The following is a 23,825-nucleotide window of genomic DNA, read 5'->3' on the forward strand; positions in this document are numbered from 1 at the left end:
AAAATTGGCACCAAAACTCTCAAAACTATCATATGAAGAGAGACTAGCAAAACTTGAACTACAGACATTAGAGCAAAGAAGAGAGAGAGGAGATTTGATAGCTATTTACAGAATCATGAAAGGCATGGAAGTTATTGATAGAGAGAATCTGATAAAATGGGATGATGGAAACACAAGAGGACACGGAAGGAAAATCAAGAAGGACAGCTATAGAAGAGATCTGAAAAAGAACAGCTTTCCTCACAGAGTAATAGACAGTTGGAACAAATTGGATGAAAAAATAGTGTGTGCAAGAACAATACATGAATTTAAAAATAGTTTAGATAAAATGAGATAAAGACACTGTGAGGTCGAAACGTCAGCAATAAATTCTCCCACTATTTCCTCGTCTCTTTCTTCATTAAAAAAGATGTCCACATTTTTATTCAACACACACACACACACACACACACACACACACACACACACACACACACACACACACACACACACACACACACACACACACACACACACACACACACACTGTGTGTGTGTGTGTGTGTGTGTGTGTGTGTGTGTGTGTGTGTGTGTGTGTGTGTGTGTTGAATAAAAATGTGGACATCTTTTTTAATGGAGAAAGAGACGAGGAAATAGTGGGAGAATTTATTGCTGACGTTTCGACCTCACAGTGTCTTTATCTCATTTTATCTAAACTATTTTTAAATTCATGTATTGTTCTTGCACACACACACACACACACACACTGTGTGTGTGTGTGTGTGTGTGTGTGTGTGTGTGTGTGTGTGTGTGTGTGTGTGTGTGTGTGTGTGTGTGTGTGTGTGTGTGTGTGTGTTGAATAAAAATGTGGACATCTTTTTTAATGGAGAAAGAGACGAGGAAATAGTGGGAGAATTTATTGCTGACGTTTCGACCTCACAGTGTCTTTATCAAAGCTTACAAAAAAATGTAAGCTTTAATAAAGACAGTGTAAGGTCGAAACGTCATAAATTCTCCCTTTATTTCCTCTTTTTCTCCATCATATATATATATATATATATATATATATATATATATGTATATATGTATATATACATATATATATATACATATATATATGTGTGTATATATATACACACACACACACACATATATATATATACATGATTAAACTTTGCACCAGCTTCTGCATTCACGAGTTTCTTGCTGACATGTTCAACTTTTCTAATACTTGAACGTTGGATATCGTTGAGTTGTCTTATTATGTGTCCAAACTTCATTTGGAAAGAATGTAAAGACAATACTAACTTCTTAATTTTACTAGTAGAGCTTTCGCTCTACTAGTAAAATTAAGAAGTTAGTATTGTCTTTACATTTTACTAGTAGAGCTTTCGCTCTACTAGTAAAATTAAGAAGTTAGTATTGTCTTTACATTCTTTCCAAATGAAGTTTGGACACATAATATGACAACTCAACGATATCCAACGTTCAAGTATTAGAAAAGTTGAACATGTCAGCAAGAAACTCGTGAATGCAGAAGCTGCTGCAAAGTTTAATCATATCTGCCTGAAAGAGGACCTGCTACCCTACTATTGTAATATATATACATATATATATACTGAAGATGTAAAGGATTACAAAGGCGGAGCATGCCGACAGGAGACCTTTTGGTCCATATCTAGGTCGGATGCGAAAAAAAACACAATAATAATAAAACAATAAATAAAAACTACAATAATGTAAATAACAAATAAAATACATAAATGCATAGGTATAGTTAAATAATAAACAAACAGGTAAATAGTAAATAATAATAAATTGACATATAACTAATGATAAATGAAAACCACAGACAAATGATAACAAAACAAAAACAAATGATATAAAATAAATTATAATCATTACAGCATCTTGCTTAGGTGTTTATCTAAATGATTCTTAAAGCTTCGAACTGAACTACATTGCACTACCTGTGCAGGAAGTTCATTCCATTCATTAACTACACGGTTGGCAAAGTTGTTTTTACCTACTTCCAAATTGAATCTATTTTCGAACAGTTTGAGACCATTGTTTCTTGTCTGATTCTCATTCAATGTGAACATTTTGTCACTTTTGATGTTGTCAATTCCCTTTAAAATCTTAAAGACCTGTATTAAGTCACCTCTGAGTCTACGCTTTTTTAGGGAAAACAGATTCATATGTTTTAGTCGATTTTCGTATGATTTATTTTTGATATTTGGAATCAGTTTTGTGGCTCGCCGTTGTACTTTTTCTAGTCTGTCAATGTCTTTAATGAGATTCGGTGACCATACGGAAACAGCATATTCCAAATGTGGACGAACTAACGATTTATATAGCTTGTTAATGAGTGATGGACTTTTGAAATCAAAAGATCGCACAATCAGTCCTAGAATCTTATTTGCTTTCTCAGAGGCTGATATACACTGCTTGGATGATTTGAGATCGTTACTGATAATTACGCCGAGATCTTTTTCACTATCCACTTTTGTTAACGAATTTCCAAATAACTTGTAATCCTACTTACTGTTATTTTTACCTATGTGCATTACCTTGCATTTACTTGTGTTAAATTTCATTAGCCACTTTTCAGAACATTGCTGTAATTTATCTAAATCTTCTTGAATATCTAATTGGTTTGAGTGATCATTTGCCACTCCGCACAGTTTTGTATCATCAGCAAATTTGGAAACAGTAGATTTTAACCCATGGTCTATATCATTTATATACACTATGAATAGAAGTGGCCCAAGAACGGAACCCTGAGGAACTCCACTTGTAACATTTTTTCCATCTAGAAGTTTTTCCATTTAAAACAACTCTGTTTTCGACCATTCAACCAATTACTAGTCCAACCTAATAGGCTATCACTTATTCCGTGTAAAGCTAATTTAGTAAATAGTCTTTCGTGTGGGACGGTATCAAAAGCTTTTGCAAAGCCTAGATATATTAAATCTATATTGTTTCTTCTGTCATAATTCGAGATAACTGTGTTGTAGAATTTGAGTAAGTTAGTCACGCAAGAACGTTTCCGTCTGAAACCATGCTGGCTATCATTTATCAAACGGTTACTTTCTAAATGATGTTCGATAGCATCTCTGATGATAGTTTCCATTATTTTTCCTACGATTGAAGTCAAACTTATAGGCCTTTAGTTATTTGGCTTCTTTTTGTCACCTTTTTTTAATATGGGAGTAACGTTAGCTAGCTTCCATTCTCTTGGGACATCTCCGGATATGATGGATTTCCTGAATATACGAAAGCACTCTGCTTCATTAGTTTCTTTTCCCAAGTGTCTACTTTGCATATATATATATATATATATATATATATATATATATATATATATATATTATATATATATATATATATGCATATAGATAGGCTGGTACACACAGCAGAGTGTATGAGACTGGTACCTCATTCCCCCTCCGCCCCAAACCACAAACATATGGGAGCAACTAAGTATACTGTATATCGACACACTTTACACTCGCCTCACCACTTAAATCGATATTATTCCGCCCTCCTGCAAACCTAGCAGCTTTCTAGATTTCCCACTCTCCACCCTACCCTATGCGTTTGCTAATCCATGAAGAGTGGATTATCTTACAGCGTCTATACTTGAACGATGAAATATTGCAGCTTGGGAAATATGTTTTCGATATTTGTTCGTTGTTTGAACATTTAGTCATTACCTTATTGATAATGCGTTCTTTTTTTCACAAATAAAAGCGTATTCGTTCAGTAGCCATGGAATAAATATTGGCTCGTTTTCTTATGTTGGTGTCTATCCCTTTCTTTGCCAAAATATCTGGGTAAATCGGCGTCAGAATATGAAAACGCTATGCTTCCTAAAACCTTATAGATAGTTATATGTTTTGGGGTTCAGCAACACGACTGAACTTAAACATTTGTTGTTGGCTGAGGTTTATGTCAAGTATTTCCTGTTTTACATATTTGATATATTTTTTAAAGAGTCTAAGTTTTTTTTCCCCATTTTCAGCTTTTGATCCTATAGTTCCTTTTCTTAATTCTTACTTTTCTCGTTCGTCCTCTGTCCTCTTCACCTTCGGTCGTTCCTTTTTTCATCCACCATATCATTCACTTTTGTCAAGTATTTCTCCAAATTATGTTTTCGTTTCCCTCCTATAATTTTATATTTATGTAGATATTTCTCTTCATGTTACTCCCAGTACTTTTTCATTTCAAATTACTCACCACTTCTCGTTCTTTAATCCTAATAAATTTATGCTCTGGTGGTTCAAGCTGATGTTGCTGTCCACCTCTCTCCCACTACCAACACGGACGTTCTTCGTTAGATGCAATTGGGTGCGTCCCACCCACAAACTTCCTAGCTTTCTTTCCCCACTGATAGTTTTGTTTTACGGTGCGTTGCATTTATACGTGCGTTATTCACAAATGTTTTTTCTCTTCCTAATATCTATAAATTCACATTTCAACATTCAACCTATCCTCGAAGTAAGGATTTCTGTTTGAGAGGTGCTATAGTAAAGAATTTAGAATTGCTACTGGTACACATGAATTATGCACATAGGGAATGTGATTCTGTAAAAAAAGTAGAAACAAATAAACAAGGCAGAACATAACATCAAAGGTTCATATCATACAAGTTTCATATAGGTTAATTTCACTAACTTGAACCTTAAACAAAGCAGACAAACCTCAAGAAAGATAAGTATATTCGTTGTGCCGTTTTTCTTTTTCTTTCTTTCAAGGTCCTTACACAGCTGTTCCCCATAATCTTCGAGTCAGAATGATCTCATCCTGATAAAAATGACCCCATTCATAAGCACTAGGAGAGTAGGTGGTTATGAAAGACATCACACGAGTGCGTCACATGATACTCACAGCGAGGCATAACAACATCCCAAATGATGTTATCATAAGGTTAGGGGCTGAACGACAGTACCCATCCGGATTCTATTGTTATGCCCTAGAGATGACGTCACGGGTACATAGTTGCCATACATGATCAATAATTCCGAAATAAATCCGTATTGGACGATTTTCTTAGCAGTAGACAAATAATATTGAAGATCCATGAAGAGATGGACAATATTATCAAAGTTAGTGTACTATGTCAACTAAAGTGATCGTGCAGGGGTCGATTAATCACTTTTGTTTGAGAATGCTGCAAATCCTACAACGCGAATATAAAAACTCACAAATTATCTGTTGGAACATTATCGTACAACTTGGCAACTGTGCAAGAAATTTTGCTAAACTTATTTCAATTATTTCCCTGCCAATGAATTCACGTTCTCACTGTACGACATCGGAATGCCTGTATCCGTTCCCAGACAGGATGCATGCTCTCATGCCTGGTCGCGAAAGGCTTCTTTCATATGTGTCAACTATGTAACCTTAATTCGGGAACTTCATGGACGAGTTTCTGGAAACTGAGATTACAATATGTTGTTGTCTAGGGGGACGTGCACAATGTCGTAGACAATCGTGTCCCAGAACCCCGTAGGACCACACTGGAGCAAGCCCAATTTAACTGTGGACTTGCACTGTTTCTCTTTACATCACATTAGGAGAGACAATACTCATAATTTGGTCTTCTCCTACCACCTGAACATAGAATATGTTTACATTAACACAAACAACGAGCCAACATTTGATTGTGACACTAGTATATCTTCTCTTTAACAAGTGTCTCAATGAGATTATAATCCTCTGTTCAGATGTTACGTAAATATATTTCATTCACCATTTCCCCATCTTACAGGACTCTATGAGAGCCCACATAATGGTGGCATGCTCCCTCCATTACTGTACTTTTTCACACAATGATTACGGATAATGCTGACATAAACGTTTTAATTATCAAGATGGATCCACCCAGAAGAAAGTTGAAGATAAATGTGGGTAAAAGTAAGGTGATGAGATGTACAAAGGGTGAAATTGGTAGCAGACTGCAAGTGAGCATTAAGGGAGAGCGACTGGAGGAAGTGGATAGTTTTAGATACTTGGGTGCAAATGTGGCAGGAAAGGGTGGAGTAGAGGTTGAGGTAGAATGTAGATTGAGAGAAGCAAGTAAATGCCTTGGTGGATTAAAAAGTGTAATGAGGAATAAGCGTTTGGGAATGGAGGCTAAGAGAAGACTGTATGAAGGAATGATTGTGCCAACAGCACTGTATGGGGCAGAAACATGGAACATAAGAGAGGAAGAGAGGAGGAGTTTGAATGTGTTTGAGATGAGGTGTCTGAGAAGTATAATAGGGGTTACTAGGCTGGATAGAGTGAGAAATGAAGAGGTGAGGAGGAGAACAGGGGTGGTAAGGGAGTTGGGAGATAGGGTTGATGAAAGAGTATTAGGATGGTTTGGACACATGGAAAGAATGAGTGAAGAAAGACTAGTAAAAGAGGTATGGAAGGCAGATGTGGAGGAAGCGAACATGAGGGGACGTCCTAGGATGAGATGGATGGATGGGGTGAAGGGGGGTTTGGGGAAGAGGGGAATGTCTGTTGAGGAAGGACGGGAGAGGTCAGAAGACAGGGGTGAATGGAGAATGGTTGTATATGGATGATGTTGTGATGCACGAGGTGGAATGGGTGGGGGGATGGGGGGTGAGGTAGTATTCGTGAGCAAAATTTGACGCAGCCCGAAGCGATTTCTCCCCGTCTTCTCCCTTTCTGCATGGGGGGACGGAGAGAAGGGGGTCGCCGATTTAATGAAGCGGCCTTGCTGTGGATGTGCAACACTGCTTCTGTCCCAGGGCAGTGGACAAGGTGCAGGGATGACCCGTCATCCAGGAGGTGCCAAGATAAGAGGGAGGGTGGAGGGGTGTGGAGTGTATTCAGGGATGGAATAGGTGAGAATGATTATGCCTTATTCTTTTTGACTACCTCCCTTGTAAGGGGGAAAAAGCCTTGGTATATGTATGTATGTTATAATATATATTCCACCTTCATATACTCCACTCCCTCCCTCTTATCTTGGCTCCTCCAGGATGACAGGTTACCCCTGCATCTCGCCCACTGCCCTGGGTCAGAAACAGTTTTGCAGGGCACAGCACATCAACAGTAAGGCCGCTTCATTAAATCAGCGACCCCCCCTCGTGTAGAAAAAGAGATGGGGAGAAATCCCTCCAGGCTGCGTCAATTTTTTTTTTCACATATACTCCCTCACCCCCCATCCCCCTCATGCATCACAGCATCATCCATACACAACTGTTCTCCATTCACCCCTATCTTCTGTTCTCTCCCATCCTTCCTCAACAGACATTTCCCTCTTTACTAATGCCCCTTTTACCCCATCCATCCATCTTATCCTTGGTCGCCCTCTCATGTTCACTCCTACCTCTGCCTTCCACACCTCTTTTACTAATCTTTCTTCATTCATTCTTTCCATAAGTCTAAACCATCCCAATACTCTTTCATCAACCCTACCTCCCAACTCCCTTTCCACCCCTGTTCTCCTCCTCACCCCTTGTTTCTCATCCTATCCAGCCTAATATTCAATATCATACTTTTCAGGCACCTCATATCAAACATATTCAAACTCCTCCTCTCTTCCTCTTATGTTCCATGTTTCCACCCCATATAGTGCTGTCAGCACAATCACTACTTCAAAGAATCTCCTCTTAGCATCCATTCCCAAGTGTCTATTTCTCATTACACTTCTTAATCCATCAAGGTATTTACTCACTTTTCTCAATCTACATTTTACCCCCACCTCTTCTCTTCCCTTTCCCACCACATTCACATCCAAGTATCTAAAACTATCCACTTCCTCCAGTCTCCCTTAATACTCACTTCCAGTCTGCTGCCACTTTCTCCACTTGTACATCTCATCACCTTACTCTTACCTACATTTATCTTTAACTTTCTTCTTTCGCACACCTTCCCAAACTCTGTCACTAACTTCCTCAATCCCTCCTCTGATCCTACCACAAGTGCAGTGTCATCAGCAAACAACAACTGGCTTATCTCCCACTTTTCTCCATTTCCTTTAACCATCTCCAATCCTTGACCCATTACCCTTGCATTTACCTCTCACACCACCCCATCCATGTATAAATTGAACAGCCAAGGCGACATAACGCATCCTTAGTGAAGTCCCATCTTTACCTTTAACCACTCACTTTCTCCATTTCTAATTCTAACACAAGCTCTACTACGTTCAGAAAAACTGCAATATCTCCCAGTGCCTTCCTGTCTACCCTGTTGTAAGCCTTTTCCAAATCCGTAGAGGCCCAAAAAACATTCTTACCTTTTCCTAAACCTTTCTCACATCTCACCACAAAAATCTGATCCATGCCTAAACCCACACTGTTCCTCACAAATTACTCCCTGTTCCTCTAATAATCCTCTCAATCAAAACCCTCCCATAAGCCTTTCTCAATTACACTCAACAAACTGATCCCTCTGAAACTACTACACTCACATTTGTCCCCTTTTCCCCTGTAAAGTGGAAATATACAAGCACTCCTCCAGTCCTCTGTCACTCTACCCTCTCTTAAACAAACATTAAATAACCTCATCAGCCAGGCCATCACTATACCTCCTTTTTTTAGACAGTCTGCATGACACCCACCTAACCCAGGTGCCTCACCTGCTCATCATCTTAACAACTGCCTTCACCTCATCTTTCCTTATTTCTCCCCCGTTTTCCTCAATCAACACTTATTTTCTTAGCGCTACCCACTGCAACTACCTTTCCCTCCATATCTTTCTTCACATTTAGCATACATACATATACCTTACAAGGGAGGTAGCCAAAAAGGAAAAGGCATAAAATCATTCCCACCCATTCCATCCCTGAATACACTCCACACCCCTCCACCCTCCCTTTTATCTTAGCACCTCCTGGATGATGGGTCATCCCTGCACCTTGTCCACTGCCCTGGGTCAGAAGCAGTGTTGCAAGACACAGCACATCCAGAGCAAGACCGCTTCATTAAATCGGCGACCCCCCCTCTCCGTCCCCCCATGGATAAAAGGAGAAGACAGGGAGAAATCCCTTCGGGCTGCGTCAAATTTTGCTCACACATACTATCTCACCTCCCATCCCCCTGCCCATTTCACCTCATGCATCACATCATCATCCATATACAACCATTCTCCATTCACCTGTCCTTCCTCAACAGACATTCCCCTCTTCCCCAAAGCCCCCTTCACCCCATCCATCCACCTCATCCTAGGACGTCCCCTCATGTTCACTCTCTCCACATCTGCCTTCCACACCTCTTTTACTAGTCTTTCTTCACTCATTCTTTCCATGTGTCCAAACCATCCTAATACTCTTTCATCAACCCTATCTCCCAACTCCCTTTCCACCCGTTCTCCTCCTCACTCTATCTAGCCTAGTAACCCCCATCATACTTCTCAGACACCTCATCTCAAACACATTCAAACTCCTTCTCTCTTATGTTCCATGTTTCTGCCCCATACAGTGCTGTTGGCACAATCACTCCTTTATACAGTCTCCTCTTGGCATCCATTCCCAAATGTCTATTCCTCATTAAATTTAGCAACTCCTTAAAATACTCTGCCCACCTTCCTCTTATTGCTGTCTCTTCAATTATCATGTCTCCATCTGCATCTTTTACCTTTTCTTCTCAACTTAATTCGCCTCCTCTTCCTCTCATAATTTCTTTCCAAAACATCTTTATTATCTTCAAAATTTTCTGTAATGCTCTTACCCAATTTCACAACTGCTCTCCTCTTTGCCCCCCTTTATCTTATGCTTTACTTCTCTTTGTACCTCTCATATGATTCTCCAGTCCTATTTTGTAACCAACCTGTGAATGCTCGCTTCTTTTCTTCTATAACCTTCTTTGCTTCTTCATTCCACCACTCACTACCCATCCTTCTATTTCCTCCCGTCCTCCTTCTTCCCCCTTGTAAGAGAGGTAGCCATGTCAAAGGCATGCACCCAATCCCACCCGCCACCTTGGTTTGTCTTTCATCTTAACTCATGTGGAAAATGTGCCTGCATTTTGTCTATATCCCCATGAAAACCATTAATATTCCTTTGGTCGTCCCATAGATATTTTTAAGAATCTGTCAGTCCATTGCCCCAGATATCATTTGCAGTTGACTCAATCTTCCAGGTACCTCGAAATGGCCACTGGATTGGCCCATAAATCACCCAAGGAAAAATTTGGTTCAAATCGGCTTGTCAGCTCACGATGGCAATAAGGGCATATGGTCTTAAATCCCTGATCTCTGAAAAATGCATTCATGCCTAGTCACTTTGCAGAACAGATTAACAACTAAGAAATATACTAGTCATAATGCTAACTTTGTAAAGTCACTACTGCTATAGTTTCACTTACCATGGCCCCTGAGCACCAGACCCATCATCCAGGAGCCAAGAAACGAGGGAAAGAGGGAGGGGTGGTGAATGGGAGTGGAACGGGTTGGGATGAAATGGGTGGGAGTGAAATTATGCTTTCTGACTTTGGCTACCTCCCTGGTAAAGGGGAAAAAAGCTTTTGGTATATGTATGTATATTTTATATATATATATATATATATATATATATATATATATATATATATATATATATATATATATATATTCTACAAAGTAGGTACCCAAGTCATAAAGCACTTACCTGCTCCCTTCCCCTCCACCACTTTTTCTTACCTCTCATCTTAGCTCCTCGTGGATGACAGGGCATCCCTGTATCCTGTCCACCACTAAAATAAATTGAAAACAAACAAGTAACAAAAATTAAATATATATTCAATATGGACAAGTAAACTCCACAGGCTGGAATCCATAATTTATTGTATGACAAAGTAATAATCTTCAGAATCTGGTAACGCAGTAATAAGGATTAATTAACCATACATCCCTTGCTTTGATTTCAAACATCTTTACAATATGTACACAACAATATATACAAAGTATGTACAGTCCTTTGTGAGAGTAGAGTGGGGGCAGGATGGCTGTCCCTTCATCTACAGTCCACTTTCCCAACCCTATTTTCCAACCTGCCCCTACCTGGTTCAATGGCTGGCTTTTGGAACCCCTCAACCATCACCTCTATACCATGTCAGTGGTATCATCAACTATGAACACCTTACTTATATACACTTCAGAAGAAAACTAAAATCATTGTGTAGAGAACGCTCAATATCACATCACAAACAGGCTGACCTGAAGTCATACCTCAAATATTTCGAAGAGAGTAAAACCAACCAACAAGCCTTGAAAGAGAAAAAACTATGATATGGAACTGTGGAAAAAATAGATCTAAAGATCTATCATACAATGTGCAAAGCTTGGCCAACTCTGAAAATGGCTTTTCTTTTGCTGTGACAGCTGGTTGACCAGGTAAACATGGGACATGAATACCAAGGCAAATTGTGCACCCACTTCAGTCTCAGATGAAACATTACATTATCTACAAATGAATTTTGCAAACATGAGTGCATAGCTCAGAATATGGAATGTACAGGATAAAAGCAAATATTTCAATTATCTGTACTATAACCTGAACACATCACAACTATTTCCTCCAATACATTTAAGAATTTTGATCTTGATATTTGGGAAGCATCAGGGTATGCAGTGCACACCTTCCTGCTCAAATCAAATATCCAGCTGCTGCATGGCATCACAGATAATGCAGGGTATGATGGCAAGCAATAAAAACGTGTTACCCGACTGCTCAGCTCAAAGTATTGTTTTGCCTTCAAGCACCATCTAAAGAAGAACCAACCCTGTTTACATCCCATTTTCCTAGATACATGAACATATTGTGTAAAAGTATTCAAATATTTAACATTTATTACTTTTATGACAACCAAAACTTACATTTTGAAATATTATGTCATCAAACTAGACCTAACCCTAACCATTTCTATATTGCTTCAATCTATCAACATTTCAGTAGAGAAATACCTATCTAAAAATCAAATCAAGGTATCTAATAATGCCTGAGCAAATTAGGAAGTATGAACCCAACAACTATATGAATCCATGAAATTTATCTTCCTGTGGCAATCAGAGCCCATAACCCTGAAGCTGTTTACGAAATAGCCACCACAAGAGGGGAGATGATGCTAGCTTGGCTCCACATTTGCAGTCGAAAAAGCCGAAGCCAAAATAATTACAACTCAAGTCAAATGCAGTAGATGCATGTGACAGTGAAGCCAAGTCACAGGAGAAAAGGCACTAAGTATTTAATATAAGTACACAACACTTAGACTTGCACTTCAGCCATGTTTTAAGGTACTTGTGGGTGACAGACCCCAGTCTCACTGCTGTGCATTAAGTATACTTGACCTTTTCTACTGGGATTTTACTTGACAGAAAACAATTATATTTGGCCATTCTCAACCAATTCTATAGATACATTTCTTGAGATTATGCTCACCAGTGTCATTCACTACAAAAGAATGCCTCGGCTTTCACGAGTTCACAGAAAGCCTTACTTCAACTTTAGCAATTCAGTTCTTTTGGGTCCCTATTACTATTACCTGTTGTCAAGTTTTCAGTCAATTAACTCTGCAAATACCAGCCTGTACTTTGATAACTTACATTAGCTTGGACTGTCCTACACCTCAGTTTCAGACTACATATACTGCAAGATATGGCAAGCTACACAATGCATGGGTGAGGGGGCACTTCGCTCCTGAACCACCTTCAACCATAACATACTATCTTGACCACATTTGCCACTGGTCCAAGCCACCAATGGAGACTTGTTAAGAAAGCTGTAGTTGCTGGTGATACAGCACATGTTGCAGCACAGATGATGGTTCCATTCTTTCACACCTCAGCCCCTAAATGTTGTACTGCTGCCTGAGCTACAGGTACAAACTTGTCGTCAATACTAAGAAGGACAATGGTACGGTCCACATGGGAGCGAAGACGTGGATCTGGGTGGTTAGGTGTCCATGTGTGTACGACAGCACCTTCCATGCCTTCTAGAGGAACCCAATGGCCCCAGAAACTGCGCCCTCCTCTCAATCTCATGTATTCATCTGGCCATATGACATCGATCCTACGACCAAGGTTGACGTTGTCGTAAACTTGATTAGCATCTGTAATCTGGGGGTGAAAATACAAGAGCTGCATAAATTTCTGAACATGGATTTTCTCACTAGTTATCATTTGTAATTTCATGTAAATATTGCAAAGCTGGACCAGTGAATGGTTTCAGCTTTGCCTGACAAAATAAACAATAATAATATAAAAATCTGTCAGTCATTTCATTCAACAAAGCAAAACATTAGGAAAAATAATTTTTACTCCTCTATATCCATTTCCTACCCTGTACCTTTATTACAAACACTTCACTCTTATAACCTAAAACTATATCAAAATATCTTAAGACTTTAACCTAAAAGAGGATGCTCTGCCAGTCTGGAGGAAGGTCAGAGAATGGATAGACGACTACTACTTTTAAGTAAACTCAATGCCAGACTGCAAAGTGACACTCACACCCAACCAGCCTCCACAAGGTGTGGGGCCGAGGGACCAGTGGCAGGCCTCCGGATTAGGTCCGGAAACTCGCTCTGTTCCCCTTTCCACCTCTCTCCAACTATCTACCCCTCTTTTATTCCTACTTCTAACATAAGGAAGTCAGTAGCCCACCTTCCCACACCTAACAGCTGAAGGCATAGAAACCTACCCAGGTCTCTACACATGTCCGTGTATGAAACCAATAAGAAAGTACTGGAGGTCTTTAGTTGCTGTCCTTCCTTTCTGTTGTATCCTAAATCTATCCTTTACCATTTCAAAATCTTCAACTCTTCCTTTTACTCTATCATTCTCTTGCCATGAATCAAAGCAAAAGAGGGTCTGGGTGAAAGACTCAAACTAAAACCCTAGTAATTGGGTCAGAGAATGTGTTGGGCTGTAGGACTGATGTGAGCCAAAGTGTAGAAAAATGGTCGTGTTAGTACTGAGTGAAATGAGACTGAAAGGGAAATGGAAATGGTATTTTGCATTTAGGAGTGAAGTAGGCTGGATGTCAGGAGTGGTAAGAGAGTGATGAAAGGAAAGAGTGGCACTGTTAGTAAGGGATGAGATGATGTGTGGTTGAATGGAAGTAAATTTAACTGAGGTTGAAGTAGTTGAAAATGAGATTGGATTAAGAGACATGCGAGTGTGTTGGCTCTGGTAGAGAAAGGTGATGAGCGAGAGAAGGGTTTTGGCATTACATGGTACATGGAGAGATTTGAGAGGTGTGTGAATGTAGTGGTATTGGGGGGATCTAAATGTGAAATTAGGAGATAAGCCAGTAGATGGAGTAGTAGGGAGGAAAGGATCAAAAGTAGACATGATGTTGGATGTGTGGTGAATGAGAAACAATAGCAAATGCTGTGTTTAAAAAGGAAGACATACACAAGTATACATGGGCCAGAGTGGTTGGTGGGAAGCTAGTCAAATGGGAATTAATGGATTATGTGGTTGTGTCCTACAGGAGGAGAAGTGGAATATCTGATCATCTGGTGCCAAGGAGATCGACTGAGAGTGGATATAAAGTGGAGAAAAAAGAAGCAAATAAAGGAAGTAATAAAAATGAGAAGGGAAAAGAGAAAGAATACCAGGCAAAACAGAGAGGTATGGAATGTAGTAAAGGAAAAGAAAAGAAAAAAAAAAAGTGGAGGCGGGGGTAGTGGAAGAATTGATGCATTTCAAGGAAGCACTAAAGTATACAAAGATATGTGGGATGAAGAGAAACAAAAAGGCAGTGAACAATAAAACAAAGGTGAGGGCAGTGAAGGAAAAGAACCCATACAAAGAATGGTTGCCAAAAATACACTAGGAAGCATATGGAGGTATATAGTACAGAGATGAGGGATAAACACAAGATGTGCGAGGCCAAAGAAAGTGTTGTTGGGGAAAAATAATAAGAGAGATCTTGGGTCTGGTCCAGAAAACGAGTGTCAGCTCCTCAGTTCTGCATCTCCAGCTAGAGTCGAGACTGTTGATAGGATTTTGGAGACAAGGCCAAGTATATGAACCTCTCTGCTCACTTTTCTTTACCATCACTTGCAGGTACCATTCACCTGTTCCTATTTTTGTTAAATCTAAGTAAGCTCAAGCACAATAACAAATGAAAATTACTCAATCAAGGGGGCTAATCTCTCCTTACTCGGACTCTCTGGACGGGTGTATCAGGTGGAGGCGTAGAATATTTTTCTTCTTTTAGGATGGACGGATCTTCTCTTAGACTTAGTGTTTCCCTTCTGGCTAGCACATTAGAATCAGAGAGTAGACCAGCCAGACTCGCTAGTGTTGATGTGGACTGTTTGTTTGCAGGTCCAACCAGGGAGGAGACAGTGGAGACGATGGAGCCACGGTTAGCGTGGAGGGATCCCCGCGAGAGAGAGCCACCACACCCAAGGCTGCCCCTGCCCAGACTGCCAGTGCCAGTGGTGAAGCTCAGGCCACCCATTTGCGATCCATCCTGACTCCCAGCTTGGCCCACGGGTGCTGTGGTCATTACTGGAAATGACGTAAATTATTAATATGTTTTCCTTGCATCCGACTCTGGGCATTTCCTCAACATCATTCGTTAAGTTAAAAACTTTAATTATTCACAAGCACTGATAAGCATCTACACGAATCATGCCTGTCTTTACTGTCTCCCATGCAAGCAAAATAATTCATTCAACATTTCAATAACCAAAATAAATAAATTAAAAAAAGAGGTAACTGGGGGAGGGAGGGGGAAAGCTTACAAAGGATGCATGATGTACTGTATATACCATCAACGTTGTTTCACCTAAAGACTGTGCGATCATCGAAGAAAAAATGAGGTGGTTTGTGTAGATGGTGTGAAGAGCTTACCTTGATGCAGAGATGTGTTTGTGTGGTGGTGAAGGTCCACAGTGCGACCACACTGCTCATTCAAGCCTAGGCTTCCACTTGAGCAGCCCTCCCCACACCGTTGTCGTATCCTGCCATGGACACACACTTTAATACCTTGGCTGTCAACACACACTTTAACACCTTGGCCTTCAACACACCGTCTATACAACCCAATCCTGCAGTGCCATATCACACACAATGGTGCATACACAGCCCTTTTCCTTGTGTGACAAGTGTCACATGAACATAGACCTGTCTCAGGATGAAGTTTAACATATACTGCCTAAACCATGGACATTATCTAATCGTTCTGATCCTTCCATCTATAGTGTAATATATACCAATCAAACTCTGCCCATAATTTCAAACTAAATCTGCTTTCTCTGCCTAACAAGTTTCATACCTTCTGTTGTACAAAACATGTAATTTGTGGAAAAAAAAAAGTTGATACATTTTTGCAGTAAACTCTTCAAAAAGGTCTTGTACACAACTGTAAAAAAAAAAAAAAAAAAAAAAAACAATATCAATAAAAAGAGTAGCTATGACTGATATTGATCCTCAAGTCTTATTACTTGAAAATGAGTTTTCAGTGTTGTGATAGTGAGAGTTTCTATGTCACTGGCTTACAGGATGAAAGAATTCAAAAGTTGTCAGCTCTCCTTATGTAAAAACTTGGAGGTTATGTGGTCTTGCAGGATGAAAGCATTAAAAAGTTGTCAGCTCTCCTTATGTAAAAACTTGGAGGTAATGCAGTCTTGCAGGATGAAAGCATTCAAAAGTTGTCTTCTCTCCTTATGTAAAAAGTTGGAGGAAATGCAGTCTTGCAGGATGAAAGAATTCAAAAGTTGTCATCTCTACTTTTGTATAAAACTGGAGGAAATGCATTCAAAGTTGACAGAGAGGGATGTACCCAGTGCCCAGCCTGGTATCAAGTGAAAGCCTCTTGGGGCTACACCTCCAGAAGTGAAGATAATGACAGGTTTTGAAGAGATGAAGTACGGAGATAATTCTCTTTGACATATGCTTCACAGGAAAACTACTTGCAGGTACCTATTGTTGATCCCTCATTATAAAAAAAATCTCAGAAAATTATATATTTTTTTTCATACAGATATAGTAATTTTCACAATATTCAAAACCTCGCTTCAAAATAAACCCCCCAGGTTTTATGTTTCTTGCCTTCAATCTTTCCAGGTTTATTAATATTCATGATCCAAGCATCATTCTTAAGTGTTTCATCTTCTCTTGGGATCACTTGTAACTGATCTACCGATTAAAACTTCTTGTTGAACCATGAGATCCACAAACACACACACACACACACTATATCTTACATCAGTACAAAAGTGGGAAAGTGTAAAAGTATGAAGAAATGGCAATGATCTTAATTTTTCTTCTTTGATGGAAAAGCATCTCTACTGAATTCACTCACACCTGAAGGATTTTTTATAATTTGTGCAAAGGATATTCAAATACTGAATGCTACTGCATTCTGTGTTCCACAGAACAGTCAACCAAGCCAAAACTCAGTCCCTGTATGGCAACTATCATTACATCTTTCCCGTGGTTCACAAAGATATCCAAATAACAAGAAAGGTATACCACCTAACATTTGTGTTTATAGATTTCTAGGCTGAATAGAGTGAGAAACAAGGAGATGAGGAGGTAAGCAGGAGTGGAAAAGGTCTTGGGAGATAGGGTGAATGAAAGAGTATTGGGATGGTTTCGACATGTGCAAAGAATGAGTGAGGAAAGATTAGAAAAAGAAGTGTGGAAGACAGAGGTGGATGGAGTGAACATGAGGGGCCAACCAAGGATGAGAGAGATGGATGAGGAAAAAGGGGCATTGTGAAAGAGAGGGATGTCTGTTGAGGAAGGAAGGAAGGGAGAAGACAGGGATGAGTAGAGAATAGCTGTGCATGGATGATGCTGTGATGCATGGAAGGGAGTGGGTAGGGGATGGGGATGGAGATGGGGGGTGAGAGAGTATGTGTGAATAATATTTTGACAGCCTGAAGGGATTTCTCTCTGTCTTCTCTTTTTCTGCCTAAGGGGACAGGGTTCTTTTTTTTTTTTTTTTGGCCAATTAAATGAAGCAGCCTTGCTGTGGATGTGCTGTGTCTTGCTGCACTGTTTCTGACCCAGGGCAGTGGGTGAGATACAGGGATGACCCATCATCCAGGAGGAGCCAAGAAAAGAGGGAGGGACGGGTGGTGAAAGGGAGTAGGGTATGTGAGGATGAAAGTGGAAGTGGATTGTCTTTGACTCTGGTTACTTCCCTTGTACATACATACATGTACCAACTACTTTTTCCCTGGTGAAGTCCCACCTTTACCTCAAACCACTCACTCTATCTATTTCTAATTCTAACACAGGCTCTACTACTTTTGTAAAAACTCTCAACTGCTTTTAATAACTTTCCTCCTATCCCGTATATCTGTAATACCTCCCACAGTGCCTTCTTGTCTAACCTGTCATAAGCCTTTTCCAAATCCATAAAAGCCCAAAAAACATCCTTACCTTTTCCTAATCTTGTCTCACATATCTTCCTTACAACAAAAATGTGATCCACGCAACCCCTACCTGTTCTAAACCCACACTGTTCCTCACCAATTACTCCCTCTGTTCCTCTCCTAACACTCTCAATCAAAACCCTCCTATAAGCCTTCCCAACTACATTCAACAAAGTGATCCCTCTGAAACTACTACACTCACACTTGTCCCCTTTTCCCTTGTAAAGCAGAACTATACAGGCCTTCAAGTACAAGGCCTCGACAACTACTTTCAACCAATTCTGGAAGTGCAACAAAATTCCAACAATCTGGAAAAGGGCACACACAATTACTATCCTACAACCAAACAAACCATCAGAAAGCCTAGCTACCTATTGACCCATTTCCCTACTTTCCACCAGATCTAAACTGATTGAAATACTCTTAGAAAGAACCAAAACAAAGTTGCCCATATTCCTTTAATCAAAATTGATTCAAGGAGGGCCAATCTACCAGCACACTTCTCACAAACATCACCCAACAAGTATTAAAGATATTTAACAAGAATGCACCACCAAAAAGAACAGCTGTGGTGACAACATAAACAATGCATCTGATAAAGCTATCAAAACAGATCACTGACAGTGATATACTGTACAGTAAACCCTTGATATAACAGACGATATGGGGACAGGGGTCTGTCATTATATCCAAAGATCTGTTATATCCAATGGAAATACTGGACAGATCCGTTATATCCTAAAGTTTGTCCAGTATTAGAAATTAGTAGGATTAGAAATTACAGTAAACCCTCTATATAATGGACAATATGGGGAAGGGTCTGTTGTTATATCCAAAGATCCATTATAACTGAGGATACCCCACCATAATGGATGAAAATCTGTTATAGAGAGGGTTTGTCTGGTATATTGAGATCCTTTATATTGAGGGTTTAGTGTACATAACAATGATGAGAAAAAGCTAACAAACTTCTTACTTGGAAGACAATGTTGAGTAATCCAAAACAACCAACTACCTGGGATAAAATCATACAATGGAGCCCAAGGAGCAATACTCACACCTACACTATTCAGCTTTTATAGTGACAACCCCACACATCAACTGCAAAACAGCTGTACTGTCCTAGCCTCCCAATAGGGAGGAGTTTGTGATGTTAAACCAAATCAAAATACATCCAAACATGCTTAGACAAACTAGAACAGAGGATACAAAAGTAGAATGGAGGCTCTTCCTCAGAAGTCATCAGTGACACTGCTCAGAGCAAACCACCAAGAATCAAAGAGGTAATCAACAGTAAAACTGAATAGCCAATTTCTCCCACTGGACATAATAATTACTGCCTCAAGTTTCATTGACTGGAAACCCACTGCCCCACACCAGCTGGCAATGATCCTTAGATCCTCCAAAAGATTTCTCCAAGATGAAATTTTAGATTCTTGTCTGTGTTGCATTAGTGTCATACTATTTCTATGTCACAGGCTGAAAGTGGTTAGAAGGGGAGTAGTTGTTGGGTGTCAGCCTTTGTTATATAAAAACATGTAACAAATACAGTTGAAGTTGATAGTGATACCATCATTGGGTAACTGCCCTTGGTCCCTACCACTAGACCAGAGCCCTAAAATCCTTAGTACCATCTGAGGGGACAGAGAGGGGGGGGGGGTCGCCATATTTATGAAGCGGCCTTGCTGTGGATGTGCTGTGTCTTGCGACACTGCTTCTGATCCAGGGCAGAGGACAGGATGCAGAGATAACCCGTCATCCAGGAGGTGCCAAGATAGGAGGGAGGGAGGAGGGTGGAGGGGAGTGTAATATATGGGAAATGAAATGGGTGGGAGTGATTTCTATGCCTTTTTCTTTTTGGCTACCCCCCCTGTAAGGGGGAACAAGCCTTTGGCATATGTATGTATGTACCATCTGATACCCATGTCATTCAGCCTATCAAGGACCTGACAGTGAAATCCAGCAAGAAAATTAACATACTACAATCAGTAAACACAGGTTTTTGTCAGCAGAAATACCAACCACAGTTACCAAGAAATTTATAAGAATCACTCAACTGTATCTCCCTAGCATAAAAAAATAAAATAAATAAAATGAAAATAAATAAATAAATAAATAAATATATATATACACACACACATATACACATATACCAAGGGCCTTTTTCCCCTTACAAGGGAGGTGACACCAAGGTCCTTTTTCCCCTTACAAGGGAGGTAGCCAAAGTCAAAGGTATATCCACTCCCACCCATTTCATCCTCAAATACTCCACTCCTATTCACCACTCCTATCTCCCTCTTTTCTTGGCTCCTCCTGGATTCCTGCATCTTGCCCACTGCCCTGGGTCAGAAGTAATAACACATGGAAAGAATAAGTGAAGAAGGACTAGTAAAAGAGGAATGGAAGGCAGATGTGGAGGGAGTGAACATGAGGGGACATCCTAGGATGAGATAGATGGATGGGGTGAAGGGGGGATTGGGGAAGAGGGGAATGTCTGTTGAGGAAGGATGGGAGAGGACAGAAGACAGGGGTGAATGGAGAATGGTTGTATATGGATGATGTTGTGATGCATGAGGTGGAATGGATGGGGGGATGGGTGGTGAGGTAGTATGTGTGAGCAAAATTTGACGCAGCCTGAAGGGATTATTCTCCGTCTTCTCCTTCTATGCAGGGGGGGACGGAGAGGGGGGGGGGGTCGCCGATTAAATGAAGCGGCCTTGCTGTGGATATGCTGTGCCTTGCGACACTGCCTCTGACCCAGGGCAGTGGACAAGGTGCAGGGATGACCCGTCATCCAGGAGGTGCTAAGATAAGAGAGAGGGTGGAGGGGAGTGGAGTGTATTTAGGGATGGAATGGGTGGGAATGATTTTATGCCTTTTTCTTTATGGCTACCTCCCTTGTAAGGGGGAAAAAGCCTTGGTATATGTATGTATGCATCAAGAATAATAACTGGATGAACTAAAACCACCACACCAGAACATCTACACACAAAACTCAAAAACAAGGAAGGACAGGCAATGATACAACTTTGCCAAAGCAAACTGAAAAAGTACCAAGGCAACAAATTGGAATTTAATGATGCAAAAGAATTGGAAGAAAAATTTAATATTTTCTATTAAGTCATAACAAAAAATACAAGTACCAAAAATAATAGATAAACAAAAGGACTAGTTTAACAGATGTAAGGAAGCAATATAAAAGCAGACAAAGCATGGGAAAAGTATGAAAAAAAAGGAAGAACACATAGTATATACACCATTTTAGTATAGGCAAATGTGCCTTAAAAAACTGTATGTTGTTGTTATTCTTGGAATAACTCCTGCACTGTGATATTTAATGCAGTGTCATAAAAAAAAAAATAAACAAATATAAATAAATGAATAATAAAAATAAATAAAAATAATATATATATATATATAATCTTGAACTTGCCATCACTTCATTTATAAGCAGATGGGGCTATGGAAATCAAGGCTACATCATATCAGTAGCACAACCTGAGTGATCCCTGTTAGGTCAAATACACTGAGTCACGTATAGCATTGGTTCATCTTCAGCAAGATTATTTTTACAAGTATGTGACACATTCCTATTTCTATTTTTGGTTTACACTTTTCTTTATTTACACCTACCCCTAATTTCCTGCCCCACTTTTATTTTCTTCTTTTAACTTTGGAGCTATAGTGCAACGCTTTTAAGAAAACAGGCTAAGGAAGTATGAATATGGGATAATGGTAGTATTGTATATAATGTGATCAAAACCATCTATAGAATCATGAAGGGCACAGAAATACTCGATAGAGAGGACTTGTTAAATTAGGACAAGAGAAACTAGTTAAAGAAGAGATCTGAAGAACAGTTTTCCACACAGTGGTGCACACTTGGAACAAACTGGACAAAACAATAGTGTGTGCAAAAACCATACACGAATTTAAGAGCAAACTAGACACTATGAGATACAAAGGCAGGACACCATGAGTGTAGCTCCCCTTCCTGTAAGATGCAACTAGGTAAATACATGGTGGCAGTTCATTTTCAGCAAGTATTATTTTCATCCTAAGAATGGGGTTGGCTAGTATTATTTTTAGTTTATTTACATTTGAATTATAATTATTTTGTTTCAAATTTTTTTTTCCTTGGCTTTATTTTGAAACTTAAAATAAATCATTTTATATAAATCTTCATAGAATCCTCATCAGCTTTACGGTACTAAAATGCTGACACCGACACTACCTCAGATCAACACATGGACAAATTTCAATATTTCTTCTCAAATATATATGAAAAGGCCTATGGACCACTGCCAACCAATTTGGAGCTGCAGATCTCCAGTCAGTGAAACTCAACCAGCAAAAGACAAGCACAAAGAATGTGGACGGAAGTGGAGGATGGAATAAACCTGAGGGGTAGACCAAGAATGAGATGGTTGGATTTGGAGGGGGCTCTGAGTAAAAGGGGAATGTCTGTTGAGCAGGTAAGGGAGAAGTCAAGAGACAGGTGTGAGTGGAGAATAGTTGTGAATGAAAAATAAATAGATATGGCTGGATGGGACTTCACCTTCTCTATTTTCGCATGAGGGAATGTAGGATGGTTGACATGTAAACAAAGCAGCTGGCCCTGCTGTGGCTGTGCTGTTTCTTGCTGCATTGGTTCTGACCCAGGCAATGGGCAAGGGGCCAAGATAAAAGGGAAACAAATAAGTGATATGTGGGAGTGGAATGGGTCAGGGTAGATGCATTCTTTGACTGGCTACCTCCCTTATAATGGGGAAGAAGTCTATTAGCACATAGATCAATAGAAACTCGAACCAACAATTATTGTTATCAGGGAACATCACTGTACCAAATAACTGTCATGACTATCCTTTTCACTACAATGACACTAGAGATTTTATTCTGGTTAATAGCAGACCATTTTAGTCAGCTGTGAGAACACCACTATTGTAAAAGGGGTTAAATTTGGCAGGCCATACGAAGTTGATGTAGGCGAGGGCTGAGTCTCCTTTATCAAAATTTTCTGTACGAAACTCGTTTCCCAAGAGTATCATCCACTGGGGTAAAAATGTTTTCCGATTTAACAACATCCACTCCATTAAGAAAGATTTGTTGGTATAATATGCAAACTTAATGTGGTAGTGTTATGCCCTATGCAAATGTTTTCTAAAATGTGGAACAGTAGTCAGTGTAGCCTACACCTATCCAAACAAATCACATGTTGTGAAGTACCAAAGTTCTTTGCAACCAATGTTGGCAATAGCAAATAAAAACAGTTGTACAAAACCATTCTGCATCACAATAAATAAAATTTTGGGTAAACTATCAATCACAAAAGAAAGTCATAATATCTACAACACAAATATTCATGACACCAAATGAGATAAAACACTGCCCACATACAACTTCTTAGAGCAACCAATGTCATACAGAAAGAATTTCCCTAAGAGCAAGCAATGTCCTGCATCAACCATATCAATGAACATAAAAACTTTGGACCTATGCAAATCA

At 39.7% G+C, this 23,825-nt stretch overlaps 1 protein-coding gene across 2 annotated transcripts in view; it reads right to left on the minus strand.

Moving 5' to 3' along the window:
• Positions 1-10,746: 10,746 nt before the first annotated feature.
• pcx (pecanex) overlaps positions 10,747-23,825 on the minus strand; it is a 54,288-nt gene continuing 41,209 nt past the window's right edge. Inside the window, exons 17-19 of one of the 2 annotated variants that reach the window (XM_076204923.1) lie at positions 15,787-15,896; positions 15,089-15,441; positions 10,747-13,035 (exon numbers count right to left, since the gene is read on the minus strand). In XM_076204923.1, coding sequence (XP_076061038.1) covers positions 12,754-13,035; positions 15,089-15,441; positions 15,787-15,896 — 745 coding nt within the window. In that variant the 3' untranslated portion in view covers positions 10,747-12,753. Of the gene's footprint in view, positions 13,036-15,088; positions 15,442-15,786; positions 15,897-23,825 lie in introns of those variants that run through there. The other variant, XM_076204924.1, reaches the window with a different exon arrangement.

Source organism: Oratosquilla oratoria, chromosome 21 (genome assembly GCF_046742065.1).
Source record: "Oratosquilla oratoria isolate Oo_2021 chromosome 21, ASM4674206v1, whole genome shotgun sequence".
Lineage (NCBI taxonomy): Eukaryota > Metazoa > Arthropoda > Malacostraca > Stomatopoda > Squillidae > Oratosquilla > Oratosquilla oratoria.